Source organism: Talaromyces amestolkiae, assembly GCF_001896365.1.
Source record: "Talaromyces amestolkiae strain CIB chromosome Unknown scaffold1.1, whole genome shotgun sequence".
Taxonomy (NCBI): domain Eukaryota; kingdom Fungi; phylum Ascomycota; class Eurotiomycetes; order Eurotiales; family Trichocomaceae; genus Talaromyces; species Talaromyces amestolkiae.
This window is the reverse complement of record NW_024468037.1, coordinates 1,196,816-1,211,588: the sequence shown is the minus strand read 5'-3', so window position 1 is coordinate 1,211,588 and position 14,773 is coordinate 1,196,816. Positions and strand designations below refer to the sequence as shown.

General features: G+C 47.2%; 6 protein-coding genes across 6 annotated transcripts; 4 read left to right on the top strand and 2 right to left on the bottom strand.

Moving 5' to 3' along the window:
• Window positions 1–254: 254 nt before the first annotated feature.
• BHQ10_000399 (uncharacterized protein) lies at window positions 255–2,145 on the top strand (the record flags this gene model as incomplete). Its single annotated transcript, XM_040876306.1, has 3 exons — window positions 255–983; window positions 1,043–1,729; window positions 1,786–2,145. 3 exons carry the CDS (start codon window positions 255–257, stop codon window positions 2,143–2,145), a joined length of 1,776 nt encoding a protein of 591 aa, XP_040728904.1.
• Window positions 2,146–2,907: 762 nt separating this feature from the next.
• BHQ10_000398 (uncharacterized protein) lies at window positions 2,908–5,832 on the top strand (the record flags this gene model as incomplete). Its single annotated transcript, XM_040876295.1, has 1 exon — window positions 2,908–5,832. One exon carries the CDS (start codon window positions 2,908–2,910, stop codon window positions 5,830–5,832), a length of 2,925 nt encoding a protein of 974 aa, XP_040728903.1.
• An 867-nt stretch (window positions 5,833–6,699) lies between these two features.
• BHQ10_000397 (uncharacterized protein) lies at window positions 6,700–7,192 on the top strand (the record flags this gene model as incomplete). The annotated part of the gene is made up of 3 exons (XM_040876284.1): window positions 6,700–6,715; window positions 6,765–6,904; window positions 6,965–7,192. 3 exons carry the CDS (start codon window positions 6,700–6,702, stop codon window positions 7,190–7,192), a joined length of 384 nt encoding a protein of 127 aa, XP_040728902.1.
• Window positions 7,193–7,995: 803 nt separating this feature from the next.
• Window positions 7,996–9,610, top strand: BHQ10_000396 (uncharacterized protein; the record flags this gene model as incomplete). The annotated part of the gene is made up of 2 exons (XM_040876273.1): window positions 7,996–8,297; window positions 8,356–9,610. The coding sequence occupies 2 exons, from the start codon at window positions 7,996–7,998 to the stop codon at window positions 9,608–9,610; spliced, it is 1,557 nt and encodes a 518-aa protein (XP_040728901.1).
• A 206-nt stretch (window positions 9,611–9,816) lies between these two features.
• BHQ10_000395 (uncharacterized protein) lies at window positions 9,817–12,253 on the bottom strand (the record flags this gene model as incomplete). Its single annotated transcript, XM_040876262.1, has 5 exons — window positions 9,817–10,727; window positions 10,778–10,962; window positions 11,019–11,107; window positions 11,158–11,230; window positions 11,280–12,253. The coding sequence occupies 5 exons, from the start codon at window positions 12,251–12,253 to the stop codon at window positions 9,817–9,819; spliced, it is 2,232 nt and encodes a 743-aa protein (XP_040728900.1).
• Window positions 12,254–13,133: 880 nt separating this feature from the next.
• Window positions 13,134–14,360, bottom strand: BHQ10_000394 (uncharacterized protein; the record flags this gene model as incomplete). The annotated part of the gene is made up of 1 exon (XM_040876251.1): window positions 13,134–14,360. The coding sequence occupies one exon, from the start codon at window positions 14,358–14,360 to the stop codon at window positions 13,134–13,136; it is 1,227 nt and encodes a 408-aa protein (XP_040728899.1).
• Window positions 14,361–14,773: the final 413 nt, after the last annotated feature.

The following is a 14,773-nucleotide window of genomic DNA, read 5'->3' as shown; positions in this document are numbered from 1 at the left end:
ATCGACATTACGACTCTCGCACTGAACCGTTGACCACGACTAGGCTGCGCTGCGTCACCTAGCACAACTCAGCGGCAAGGGAGGAGGCATTTAATGATTCACATGAGACACGACATCCGCAACGATCTTTAGACAAAATATACGACGCCACCAACAAGTTACGTTCTTCGTCTATAGCGACCGTGAATTCGGCTTTGTTTCGACGAGGAGAGGTCCCTAGAATATAGAGGGATATAGAAGACAACGGTCAAAGGATGCATCGCTCTCGGGCTGCTGCTCGGTCGTCGAGCAAGACCCCTTCGGAATCTTCAACTTCGAGTTCCCCCGAACGCGCCGCCGACGATGACACCGATTTCTTTGCCCAGGCAAATGACTCGCAGTCTTCTATTGGGGTTGGGACGTTTCGCGAACAGATAGGAAGCAATGAGCCGGATATCATTATTCCCCCGATCGGGCGGCTACCTCCAGAAATTCTAATATCCATCTTTTCAAAACTTAGCTCACCTTCGGATATGCTACACTGTATGTTGGTTTCGCGGAAATGGGCGGCAAACTGTGTTGGCATTCTTTGGCATCGACCGTCGTGCAATCGGACTGAGAACCTTCGAAGCGTTGTGACATCCGTGGGCAAAATCGAGAGCTTCTTTCCATACTCCGAACTCATCAGACGCCTGAATCTAGCGAGCTTGGCGCCAAAGATCACGGATGGCGAACTTTCCGCCTTTACGCAGTGCAAACGTATTGAGCGTTTGACTCTAACCAATTGTTCGAAGCTGACGGATAAGGGTGTGTCAGATCTGGTGGAAGGCAATCGACACCTGCAAGCTCTGGATGTTTCGGAGCTTCATTCGTTGACAGATAATTTCCTGTACACGGTGGCCAAGAATTGCCCTCGTTTACAAGGGTTGAACATCACCGGTTGCTCACAAATAACAGACGAGTCACTAGTGGTCATATCACAAGCCTGCAGACATCTGAAGAGGGTGAGTTCTTCTGAGGACCTCCCATGATGTGATGAGATCATGACTAATATCATTCGCAGTTAAAGTTGAACGGCGTGAACCGAGTTACGGACAGGTCTATTCTTTCCTATGCAGAAAACTGCCCGTCAATATTAGAGATTGATTTGCATGACTGCAAACAAGTTACCAGTCGATCTGTGACAGCTCTGCTGTCTACTTTGCGAAATATGCGAGAACTACGCCTAGCCCAGTGTGTTGAAATTGACGACTCCGCCTTCCTTCGACTTCCTCCACATTCTTTGTTTGAGAGCCTTCGCGCTATGGATCTGACTGCCTGTGAGCAGATTAGAGACGATGCTATTGAACGTATCACCGATGCAGCTCCTCGGCTGCGAAACCTTGTACTTAACAAGTGTAGATTTATCACGGACCGTGCCGTGCTGGCTATCTGCAAGCTGGGCAAGAATCTGCATCTGGTGCACCTCGGCCATTGTTCCAATATCACAGACGCTGCAGTCTCTCAGCTCGTGAAGTCTTGCAACCGGATACGCTACATCGATCTGGCCTGCTGTAATTTACTCACAGATGTCAGTGTCCAACAATTAGCAACGCTACCAAAGTTGAAACGAATTGGTTTGGTCAAGTGCCAAGCTATTACGGACTGGAGTATCTTGGCTCTTGCTCGTTCAAGGGCTCTCCCACACTCAGTTAGCCCTAGCTGTCTAGAAAGGGTGCACTTGAGTTATTGTGTGAATTTGACTATGGAGGTATGTCAACTTTGCTGAGAGAATGATACAAATTATCGACTAATTCTGAACTTTAGGGAATTCATGCTCTGCTGAACTTCTGCCCACGTCTCACTCATCTCAGTCTGACTGGAGTACAGGCGTTCTTACATGAAGATCTCACCGCATTTTGCCGTGATGCTCCCCCGGAGTTTACTCAACAGCAACGCGAAGTCTTCTGCGTATTTAGCGGCGAAGGTGTTATGAGACTACGCGACTATCTGAATCGGAATGTCGGGCCGTTCCCTTCGGAAACAGAAGCTACGATGTACGATGATGAAGACGAGCTAGACGAAGAAGAAAATCATGTCACTGGATTGATGAGCGCGGCAGCCATCCGGGATGATGACGACGACATGGGTGATAGTGTTATTGAAGTTGGGCCACCCACTGGTTGAATTGATGCCGTGCCGTCCATATACATATGTAAGATCACGGCCGAAGTTCGGCTCTAGCAATAAATGATCATCATGGATGATCACCAACTGCTTTGCGGCGTGGAGGAACGAGGGACTACCGAATAACATGTCTCGCTTTCTTTCGGTCGAGTAATTATGGGATGCCAATTGCCCATTCTCTGTCACGATATTTTGCTGGCTGCAGCGGGTTTACTATCTCGAGAATTATCATTGTACGGCACTAGCAATCTTTTGTCTTGCGTTTACAAATTGATACCCATATCAGAATCATAGCGACATGATGGTTTGGACTACACCTGGAAGCGTGTTTCTTTCCTCTCTCTTTTTCTTTGGTTGCGGGAACATGCCTGGAAATACGGAAGAGGCATGGCATGCATTGCCCAGATAGATGGTATAGTAGCATATTCATGACACATATCTACTTTGCTTATCTTGCCATATACTCGTAGTAGTCTTCTATCATCTATACTCGTAGGGCCCTACTTGGGGTTATCATAACGTTACGATACAATACGGTAAAAGTAACATGATCTCCACATTTATTGCCTCTTATTGGCTCATACCGGCTTCTCCGCACTGGAATGTATGAAATAGATTACGAAAGTCCCCGCCCGCGTGCTCGCCGCCTCCAACAACATCATGTGTCACTTCGTTTTCCAAGTTCTCTTTTGAACTTCGCCTGCTGGCTTGCCTTCCTAGCAGACGTAACACACAATTCAATTTGCGATTCTGAGGGCCACCATGGCTCGCCCACGAACAGCCGGGCGCTGGAACCCTTTCGCCTTCTATCGCGTACCAGTAACGGTTTTCGTTACGCTTATCTACGTCGCATTGCTCGCTCCGCTCGTTGTCGTTCAAAATATCCTCCCCACGGTACCGGAGTCCGAACTCGAAGGCTTAGATTTACATGAAGCTTGGCAGGATCTACAGCATTTGACGAGTGGGTTTCATCCTTACAATTCGCGAAAGAACGATGAGGTGCGGAGTTGGTTGCTATCTCGCATTGAGGACATACTATCGAAAGATGCGAAACAGCAAGATGGTGTCCAGACATATGTTTTTGACGATAATCAATCGAATTTGACGGTCGTGCAATCTAATCTCGGCGTATATTTCGAGGGTACGAATATAATTGTGTACATTCGTGGTCAGGAAGATGATAAGAGGGAATGGTGGAAAGAGCCGGGCCTAAGTCCCTCGGGAAAAGGGGGTGTGCTCGTGAATGCGCACTATGATAGCGTTTCGACAGGCTACGGAGCGACTGATGACGGTGTCGGGGTCATATCATGCTTGCAACTGATCAAATACTTCACTTCACCCGGGCATGAACCTACCCGCGGACTCGTGCTACTGTTCAACAATGGCGAAGAAGATTTTTTAAACGGCGCACGTGTTTACAGCCAACATCCCATTTCGAAATTGCCGCATACATTTTTGAACCTTGAAGGTGCTGGAGCTGGTGGACGAGCGACGCTGTTTCGCAGTTCGGATACTGAAGTCACCAAGTTTTATAAGCGGTCGCCTTATCCCTTCGGTAGCGTCTTCTCAGATGCGGGATTCAAACTTGGCATGATTAGAAGCCAGACGGATTATATCGTCCTTGAGGGAGATATGGGCTTGCGCGGTCTGGATGTCGCTTTCATGGAGCCTCGAGCCAGATATCATACCAACCAGGATGACGCCAAACACACTAGCCAGCAAGCGCTCTGGCATATGCTGTCCGCTGCAGTTGCAACGACTGAGGGTCTGGTCTCTGATACGAGTCACAATTTCGAAGGTCGTCCACAAGGCCCAGGAAAGTTGCCTAGTGGGACTGGCTCCGGAGCCGTATGGTTTGATTTATTCGGCACTGCCTTCGCTGTGTTTGAGATTCATACGCTTTTCGCACTATCTGTCACCCTTCTTATTGTCGGTCCGTTGACGTTGCTCATAACCAGTATCATCCTAGCCAACCAGGATCGCATGTACCTCTTCGGCATTTCGGTCTCAGTTGACGATGGCTTTGGAAGTGTACCCTTGCGCGGATGGAGGGGCTTCTTTCGATTCCCATTTATCTTCGGCACCACCACTGCAAGCGTTGTAGGCTTGGCTTACTTGATGGCCAAGGTCAACCCAATGATTGCTCATAGTAGCGAATATGCAGTTTGGAGCATGATGATCTCAGCATGGTTCTTTGTTGCGTGGTTCCTATCTCGTATAGCCAATTTTGCTCGACCTTCGGCCTTGCACCGCATCTATGTCTTGACGTGGATGTTTATCTTGACCTGGGTATTGCTGGTAATTACTACAGCCTATGAAAATCGTGACGGTATAGCAAGCGGCTATTTCGTTATTTTCTATGCATTTGGCACTTTCATGGCCACGTGGATCTCTTATCTAGAACTCTTCTCGCTGCCTAAGAAAGGCGACTTCGCCAACAAAGTCAGTGGTCAGATATCGTCACGGCGCACGAGTCTGGGCGGTAGTCGTCTCTTGACGCCTAGTGGAGAATCTGTGGGTCAGCACCAGGAGGATGACGAACCTACAGAGTCGACATCTCTTCTGCGTGGTCAACGGACAAGCTTTGCAAACTATACCAGATCTACAGAAGACGATGGCGATGGTGATTTGCTGTCAACAGGAGTCAGCACTGATGTATCCGATGCCCGGGATCTCAACGTTTACGGATACGAGCAGCCATGGAGTGCCAACTTGCCCAAGTGGACATGGATTCTGCAATTCTTGTTGATAGCTCCAATAATCATTATACTTGTCGGACAACTAGGCCTACTCATCACGAGTGCCATCCACCAGACAATGCAGGATGGCAGTTCGGCTCTAGTGCCGTATTTGATGATTGCCATTCTTACTACATTGATCTTCATGCCCACACTCCCCTTTATTCATCGATACACATATCACATTCCCACATTTTTGTTTTTGATATTTATCGCCACCCTGGTATACAACCTAGTAGCATTTCCGTTCTCTGGGAACAACCGAGTGAAGCTATTCTTCCTTCAGGAAGTTGATCTCGACACTGGCGCGAACCGCGTTGCCTTGACAGGTATACAGCCCTTTGTCGGCGACGCCGTTGCATCTATACCCAGCACTCATGGACAGAATGTCTCATGCGTTCCAAAGTTGGATCGAACGGAGTGCTCCTGGGACAGCAATCTCGAACCACACGTCATCACGCATCCGGGATCTGGAAAGGAACAAAATCCATTGAACCAGTGGGTGAAGTATAAAGCCGTACGACTTGAACCCGGGCGCCAAAACAGCAATCGCGCACAGATCAAGATTAGTGGATTGAATACACGAGGCTGTCTTTTGCACTTTGATAAACCCATCACTCAATTCCAGGTCGCCGGCTCTGCTATTGACAGCCGCTTCCCGAGCAATCCGTCGCTAGAAGATGGGACGGAAGATGGAGTGCAAGAAATTCGTCTGTGGAGTCGTACCTGGGGAAATCAGTGGGTGGTAGAAGTTGAATGGGCCTCAGACGAGGACATTCAAAACGAGAAAGATACATTGACTGGAAGGGCAACATGCCTATGGAGTGATGCCAATACTCAAGCCGCCATTCCGGCGCTCGATGAAATTATTCAATATAGCCCAGACTGGGTTGCGATTACAAAGCTTGATGCTGGGCTGGTCAAGGGGAGTCGATCGTTTGAGGTTTAACGCTTTGTACTCTTTAGTCTGGATGTCTGCTTGCATGTAGTATAATGGTTCAACGTTAGGTGGCTTTTTGATATATGATTTGTATATATGAACTGATTGATTGTACACAGTATGTACAGTACACTGGATTCGGCCTAAACATGCAATCACATGAATTGAGAAGCCCTAATGAAATTCTATAAGAACATCAACCGTCAGATTACTCAATTTTTTAGAGAAATTAGAACAATATCCATCATTGCTTTTCCTATGCGCTCACACCCTTTGAATCTCGCTCAATCATGAGGGGGAAACAACATATGGAAGTGATTGGTTCAAGCACAAGCACGCAATGAGTGGTACATATTGCTCTCCACACCATGATAGATCATCGACCCAATGAATGATCTTGATTTGTGAACACACGTTCCTTTTATTATCTTTTATGGTTCTTGGGCTGCGAACTGATCGGCTGTGTTAAGCCACGTCGATTAGAGAGGAGATGAGGGGAAGGATGTGTATACCTGAGCAGATGCTTATATAGCCAGATCAAGGCCCAACTTTGAAGAGTCTGTCATCATCTGGACTTATTCTCGTTCCAAGGTTGTTTTAAAATTACCTCCCTCATTTTGTATATCGTTGATTGCTTAGGCAGCTCTCCCAAACCTTACATATAAGCCAGGCATATCTAAGTAATCGAAATGTCAGTAGCACGAGAATTTGAAGCTGCAAATGCAAATTACGTCTCGACCTTTGACAAGGGGTCATTACCACTTCCACCTGCTCGGTATGGTCCAGATTGCTGATATCCTCCAAGCCTTGTCTAGCAACCTTGATGATAGCTAATCGTCTCCCGTGGTGTGTAGCAAAGTTGCAGTAGTAGCATGCATGGACGCTCGTATCGGTACATACGCACTTCTCTGAATGATTCGCACTGCTTCTGACTATATCAGATGTCTTCCGAGCCCTCGGCCTCAAAGAAGGTGATGCCCACGTCATCCGCAACGCAGGCGGACGTGTCAGCGACGCTCTGCGCAGCGTAATTATCTCGCAACAACTCCTCGGCACGCGCGAAATCGTCGTTGTCCATCACGTAAGCCCCCTTCCATTCCTTCCTTCTGTTCCATCCTTTCAAAAAGCTGACTTTCAACAGACGGATTGTGGTATGCTAACATTCACCGACGACCACCTCCGAAGCAAAATCAAAGACGACTTGAAACAGAACGTCGATCATATCGCGTTCCTTCCCTTCAAAGACTTGAAGCAGAGTGTTGTCGATGATGTGCAGGCGCTGAGGAACAGTCCGTTGGTGCTTGACGTGCCCGTTACGGGATATGTGTACGAGGTTGAGACAGGGAAGATTGTCAAGGTTGATGTTTGAATGTATCTCATTTTTTGGCGATGGGATTTGAAGTAGGTAAGGGCTTCAAAGTATATGTTATCGACAGGAGTCACGGACTTCAATTCATAGCCCTAGAGGACGTTGGAAAGGTTTACGTTTGTAATGACTCGATCTCAAATTCGTTAATTGAACATCAATGCTCTGGAAGACCACCCGCATCGCCTGAAGAATTGGACGGTAAATGCGTTGACCATTCCCCCCACTCTTGAATAAATAAGTAGGCGTGTTATCAACGATGCCCTGAAGAGCTAGTCTACATCACATGCAGTAAACTACTTTAAATCAAGAAGGTTATCTAGATGTCGAATTCTTTGAATTTGGTTCCCGTTAGTGCCTAGTATATATTTTAGTGTTAGGTAGCCTCATTTTGTCGAATTTATTCCACATACTCAGGCATAGTCCCTATGTATCTACATAGATGTGAGTCTGAGCTTCCTCATTAGAAATGAATCACATATATGCTAAACAAGAGTGGGGGTTATCACGCTACGGTAGCAGCGGCACCGCTATTGCATAACTAGTGCCCTCTACCAAATGTGGAAATCAATTGGTGTTGTAGTTGGATGTGCTGGTCTAGGACAGGCAGTAATCATCTGATCTGGCGCTGAATATCCCGGTATACTCGAATCCTTCAACCCACTTTAAGCCCTAATGCTGAGATTGTTCGACGTTGGGTGGGGGTTCACTGAGGGACTAAGAGTAGTAGTTAATGAGCTCATCAATATCTTATAATCAGACTCGAGTATGCAATAAGATATTTCCTGATCTCCAACTCAATTACAATGGAGCTGACCTACTACCTCATTCTTCTCGGTCTCCTTGTGCCGCTGGGGATCATCACTTACTGGATTGTACCGTATTTCACAACATACAAAGAACTTCAAGCCATTCCTGGTCCCTTCATCTGCAAGTTCAGTAATATTTGGATAGCGCTTGGTGCAAGAAATGGCCAGAAGTATGCCTGGGTAGATTGGGCGCACAGAAAGTACGGCAAAATCGTGCGGGTTGGATTCAATCATGTCTCAATCGCTACGCCCGAGGGATTGCACACTGTTTATGCGCATGGGAATGGCTTTCTCAAAGAGTAGGCATTCTGAAACTAACTGGTATGATTAGACCGTGTAGGAACTGACATTGAAAAGCCACTTTTATGAAGCTTTCATCTCCGGTGTCCCTGGCGTATTTAATGTTAGAGATCGTGTTCAACATACGAGAAAGCGCAAGATCATCGCTCACGCCTTCTCGCCAGCATCGGTGCACGCTTTCGAAACACACATGTCAAACAATCTTCGCCGATGGACCAGTCAATTAGACAAATTGGCCGCCCAAACCCCCAAAGACACTTACTCGAAGATGAATATAATGCCCTGGTGCACCTATATTGCATTTGATATTATTGGCGACCTTGCTTTTGGGGCTCCTTTCGGCATGGTCGAGCGAGGCCAGGATTTGTGTGAGTCTCGCCTACCTGGAGAACCTGTCGTATACGTCCCAGGTGCAGAGACGTTGAATCGGCGTGGAGAAGTCAGCTCCACCCTCGGACTACTACCTGATCTTAGGCCATATGCTAGATACCTCCCTGACCCATTCTTTTCTAAGGGATTACAATCGGTCAGAAATCTCCATGGTATGGCCGTGGCAGCTGTTGAGAAGCGCCTTGCGGCAGCTCAACAGACTGATGAGAAAAGCAGTAAAAGCCGGAATGACATTCTCGACATGTTACTTCGCGCCAAAGACGCGAATGGAAACCCCATGCCACGCGAAGAGCTCGTATCCGAAGCACTCACTCAACTCATCGCCGGTAGCGATACGGTGTCAAATACCACCTGTGCTATAATCTACTACATTCTTGCTGGTGAACGGGCAGCCCCCGGCACTATTCTGCCTAAATTGCTCAAAGAGCTTGACGACGCCATCCCCGCCTCAGAGGAGATTGCCCAGTTTTCTCAGGTTCGAGGTCTGGAGTACCTTCGACGATGCATTGATGAGGCCATGCGTCTACACTCGACGTCATCTATAGGATTACCACGTATCGTGATGGCCGAGCATGGTATCCAATACGCAGACCATCATTTCCCTACCGGCACCGTTCTATCCGTCCCTAGCTTCACGATTCACCACGATGCGGATGTATGGGGCGATGATGTGGAGGAATTTAATCCCGACCGTTGGTTGCCTGAAAATCTTACGCCGCGGCAGAAGATTTGCTTCAATCCGTTCTCTTATGGACCCAGAGCTTGCGTGGGCCAGAATGTTGCACATATGGAATTAGCTCTCATTGTGGGCACTGCGTTTCATCGATATGACTTTGAGCTTCATCAGACACAATTGAAATCGCATGAAGGGTTCTCAAAGAAACCACTGGAGTGCTGGGTGGGAATTAAACGGAGACACTAAAACTGACGTTATGGATGGCTTATGATGTACGGACTGATGAGATGAAAACTTTGAGTTACTTTTTTCCCTTCTATTATATGTATTTTGAAGCGTCACTTTTGTATTTGGAAGACACTAAGTACATGTGTACACATAAATCTATCGGAAAGATGTATTTCTCGTCACAGAAAGAAAGGTCAACGACCATAATTGTCTAATATCCGATTCTAACAAGCACCATAGTCAGTATCAATATTAACCATGTAAAGGTGGAAAGATAACATACCAGTCTGACTCGACGTCCCCGGTGGAGGAGGCATGACCCCGAGCGGCGTAGGAACGAATGTATCATTACTACTATCATACGTCCACGACCAAACCTCTTGTGACAATTGAGCTTGATTGGCCTCAATCGAGTCCCAGAGGGTGTTGTATGCCGCCTTCACATTGTCGTAGACGGTAGCATCTTTGCAAAAATTGGGGATTCTGATACGTGTATGTTGTGAATGGCTGATAGAGCTGTTGACTGTCTCACATCGACCGAGCTGTTGTTCAAGCCCCTTGGCCATCATAGCCAAGGGCCAGGACCATATTACTGTTCCATGATAGGCTCCACTCGTCCAATTGCTTGCATACACCGGGTCCTGACCGTAGGCCGGGTTGGCGACAATCAGGCCGGCGTCCGTCAGCAGACCAGCAGGGAAGGTGCGACGGATATTGTTCGCGGTCTGGTTTATGAAAGCTGTGAGTTGGTCCTGGTTTCTCGTGGTGTTGAGTAGGAAATGGCGGAAGCAGTCGTCCGTGTTCATTACCAGTACTTGACTCTGGTTGTTGTTTCCATCTAGTGCAAGGGCATGATATGTAACATCGCCGTCGATAGTGTCAGTCTGATTAGGTCCGGCGAAGTCAATTGTTTGCGCATAAGAAGTTACGAGCTGCTTTGCATCTGACTCGGAGACTGTCACTCTGAAAAAGCTTAGAGTCTCATCTTCCCAGACTTGGGCATATCTATCGGCAAGCTTAGCCCAGTGAGTTTGATTTGCAAAGAAGTTGTTGCGGGCAAGTGATGCGATAGCTCGGAGAGCTGCAGGCATCAAAGCGGTATTGACATCGTATGGAATCCGGCCACCACCAATACCTATCTCAAGTTAGATCTCTTTCAGTTGCTCTCCTTGAAGTAAACCTTACCGTAAGTGCTATCTCTCCATTCACCAACAATTTGTCCATCCTTTAGGTGGACCAAGTTGTCCTTAGTCTGGTTTTTATGACCTGCAAAGGGGGCAGCCAATTTCATAATGCGCTCTGCGTTAATCGCTGCCATTTGTTGGTAGGTCAAATCACCGTTACTTGTGTTGAACGCTCCGGCGGAAGTACTATCAGAAAGTCAGACCGAACGTCTCCTCTATGACGGGCAATCATTAATACATACTTTAAGAAAGCGCCAGCTCTGGTACGGCCAACAGAGTCCTCTACAAAGTACTTGTTCATCAACACAGGAAGATAGAAGTCGGAGTCGACCTGGCGATGATATCAGTAGATGTCTTATAATATCGTAGAAAGCAGCTCACCATTTTGTAGTCACATTGGGCTTCAGTACTATATAACCCGTATTGTTCCTCATTCAACCATGTAGCATAGTCACTGCAAATACTTAGTGTCAAGTCTTTAGAAAAGTGAAAGAATGCAATACCCAATGGTCTCCTCATGACACACGCTGCCATCAGTCCTATTAATTCGCTCTAAGACTGCAGCAATAACAGCTTCCATAGCACCATTCTCACCTTTACTGAGAATGGGCTCCAACAAAAGCGCAGAAATCATAGAATCCCGACCGAAGTATGTCAAAAACCGCCATGCACCAGCCAAAAGCTTAGTGGAATATGACAGGAAAGACAACGCCGATGTTCGTTCTGAGTCTTGTTTTATTAGATCAGTGGAGGCATTGGTCAACACTTGTGCCGGGGATAGCTGCTTCAATTGCGGATAGTTGAATTTAGCTGTGAAGATATAGTCGCCGGCTTCGAATGTCAGGGTGTTGTTCTTGCCAACAGTAACAGTTGAATTCGTTGACGTTGGCGTGAAGTTGAGATAAGTTGAGGTCATATTATCGAGCCAGAGACGCTCAAGGAGTGCTCCACCGTTCGATAGACTGGAGGCATTAATAGCGCCCTGAATTTGCGGTTGCAAAAGGCTAGGACCCTCCACAAAGTCTCGAATAGTGCGAATACTTCCAAGGATCGGAACGGTAAGGACGGCAGAAGAGTTGAAACGAATAGTTCCAGTCACACCGTAAAATGGGGTTGTGTCGTTTCCAGAGGTAGGATTGCTATCATCGTACGTCGCTGCCAACGGATTTCCAACGGTTGAATTGACAACCTCGATACTCAGACTGCCGTTGACACCATTCTGAGGCGCGAAATAAGTGCATACGCCGCTGTTGCCCGCAGGCCAGGCAATGACGAGTCGAGGGGAGATTAATGAGAGATTACTGTCAGGCTGTGGAGTTGTCACCACGACTTGAGCAGCTGTGTTGCAGTCGGAATAGAAGAAGTTGTCGTATGGTGCATCTGGGAGATGTAGGGTTGACGGAGCGGAAGAGCATGATGGCGCAGCGGCTGCTCCGAGAGCCGCAAGTATACTCAGCGGTAGAAGATGCCACCACATGTTGTTGCTATAGCCACTGTATAGGTGAAGTAATATCTGGTCAAACGTATTGAAGTGGACTGCTATTCCGTAAGATCAACCAGGAGGATGGGACCCTCTTATACTCTTGAAATAAGCATCTTACACCTTCCCTAATAGGAAGGTCCAATTTGACTTTAGCTCAAGCACATATAAATTCACCGATCACCCCGAAGTGCTTAGATGAGTATATGTCAAGCAAAAACGAAAAACGAAATCTTCCATCCGGCGAGTAACGTGCTGTAAAAGTGCAGTCTTCCCCACAAGTCAAAAACCACAATCCAGAACCCATTTCGTGCGTACGTGACAGGCTTCCAAACTTACGACGATCTTCGCCTCATCAAGGCCTGCTCGCTACTGGATACCGTAAAGGACAATAACGTGGTAATTAGCATGCGCACAGGGATGGTAGAGTGGCGTGGTTATACTGATCTGCATGGCTTCACCGGAACAGGCAAGTCAATTCGGCATTTGATGGGGCCCCATGGGCAACCTTGGAATGTACGTAATCGTGCTAATTAGTTCAATAACTTAGTTAACTTATGTATATTTACCAAGTCTGATAACCACAACTATATTCTCGTGTCGTCGTCATGTTAGCAATTGGTATCTATGTACATTATATTCATTCATGGCTGAAGTGCTGATGTGCAACCCGAGTCTTCTTCTCTTTTCGAGAAACGACGGAGTATTCTGGGTACCGTCGTTGATAATGTTCTGCTAGTGCATATGTCGAGATATTTGTCATCTCATCCTAAGAATAGTTGACATCGTACAATGTGGTGCCGACTCCATGTCATGTGTGTTGTTGATGTCGCAGTCATGCAATTAGACGTATGAAGCATGAGGCACGGAAACAGAATCAACCCGGTTGATGACCATTGGACAGCCGTATCGATAAATAACGTCCCTGGTCATGTGAATTGCTACGCGTTGTATGTGCTTCGTCCGCAAAATCCACCGTTTCCGAATCTGGAGGCTGGTGATTTGCTCCATTCGTGTTGCCATTCATTCTCGTCTTTCCACTCCATGACTTTCCAGTCGAGTTCGTAGACTGTGGCCGTATTTCCCGCATCTCGTCTTGATCCTGCAACGACGTCGAATGCTCAAACATGGCTATGGAAATATCGTCCATATCATCAAAAGGGCGATGATGGGAGCTAGTGCGTGGTGGTGGGGTTGCATGCGTCAGGTCAGAAGTGACGCGAGTCGCATCGACGAAGTCAGGAAGAGCGTCGTCGTTGATGATATTCAGTCCAACAGGGCCATCACGAGCACCGGGTATCGCTGATTGGGGTTTCCAAGTATGCGTGCGCACAAGTCGAATCAATTGTCCCAACACGGCAAATTCAAGCTTCAATTTGATGCTGTAAATTGCACCTTTGAGTGTGGTTTCTATCACATAGATGTTTTTGTATTCAACCACAAGTAGAGCAACGTCCATCAAAATAATGATCATGTTGATAGCAATGAGCTGATACATTATCTTGCGTCTTCCATGCTCCGGATTCGCTCTCAACAAGACAATAGTTTCGTAAATATAGATCCCCGACAGGACAAACTCCTGCAGACAGAACCCCGTCATCTGAATCTTCTCCATGACATTATACCCTTCCACAAAGTGATGATTTGAACTAGCAAAATTCGAGCCATACGTTAATACCGTCGTGGGAATGTGCAAGATAATGGCATCAACAATAATCATACACAGCACCGGCCTCAGGACCTTGGGGTTCCTATTTAACAGATGAAGTCTGGAATACAGCACCATCGACTGACCAGTAACCATTGTATACCAGCCCACAGTCAACAGCGTAACGGACAGCCAGGTCGCCGACGTGAGCTGGAAAAACTTCATCAGAAAGCCGACTGAGTACGGCAACACGCCAAACGCAGATGATATCAGCAAACTCCAAAAGTATAGGCCGCGATAATTGCGAAATGTCACGAAGATCAGCGCAATGAGTTCGATGGCATTGTACCAGGCGATGCCTATGAAGGTGCCCATGGCGATTTGCAGGCCCAGATCATGGCCTGTGTAGCCCCCCGTGATGCCATTGCTGGGAGCACTGTTGGCAGTTGAAGCCATTTCTAATACATGTTTGCAAGGAGACCAAGACCTGGGGATGTCTGCCCATGCGTTGAGGAGGAAATTTCAGTTATGGATGTGGACCTAAGAGGGAAAAGTGGGACAGGAACCAGTGCTTGAAAGTATAAATATCTACATATGACACGTCAAGGAAGAGATCAAAGACAGAAAGACGAGAAAAAAGCCTCATCGACAGATGCATTTGACATTTTGGTCAAGGTTCTAGCGTCTGGGAATAACAGGAGCAAAGACTGGCCCCCAGAATGCACCAATAACTCACCACGAGTCGTACAGTCGCACAGTTGTCGATAGACTGTGCCTCGCAAGCGCATAGAGGCAGTGTTGGTGATCCACGCCTCACTGGCTCGGCTCATCTGCAGCCAGGATCAGAAACGTGACTACTACTAGTCAGG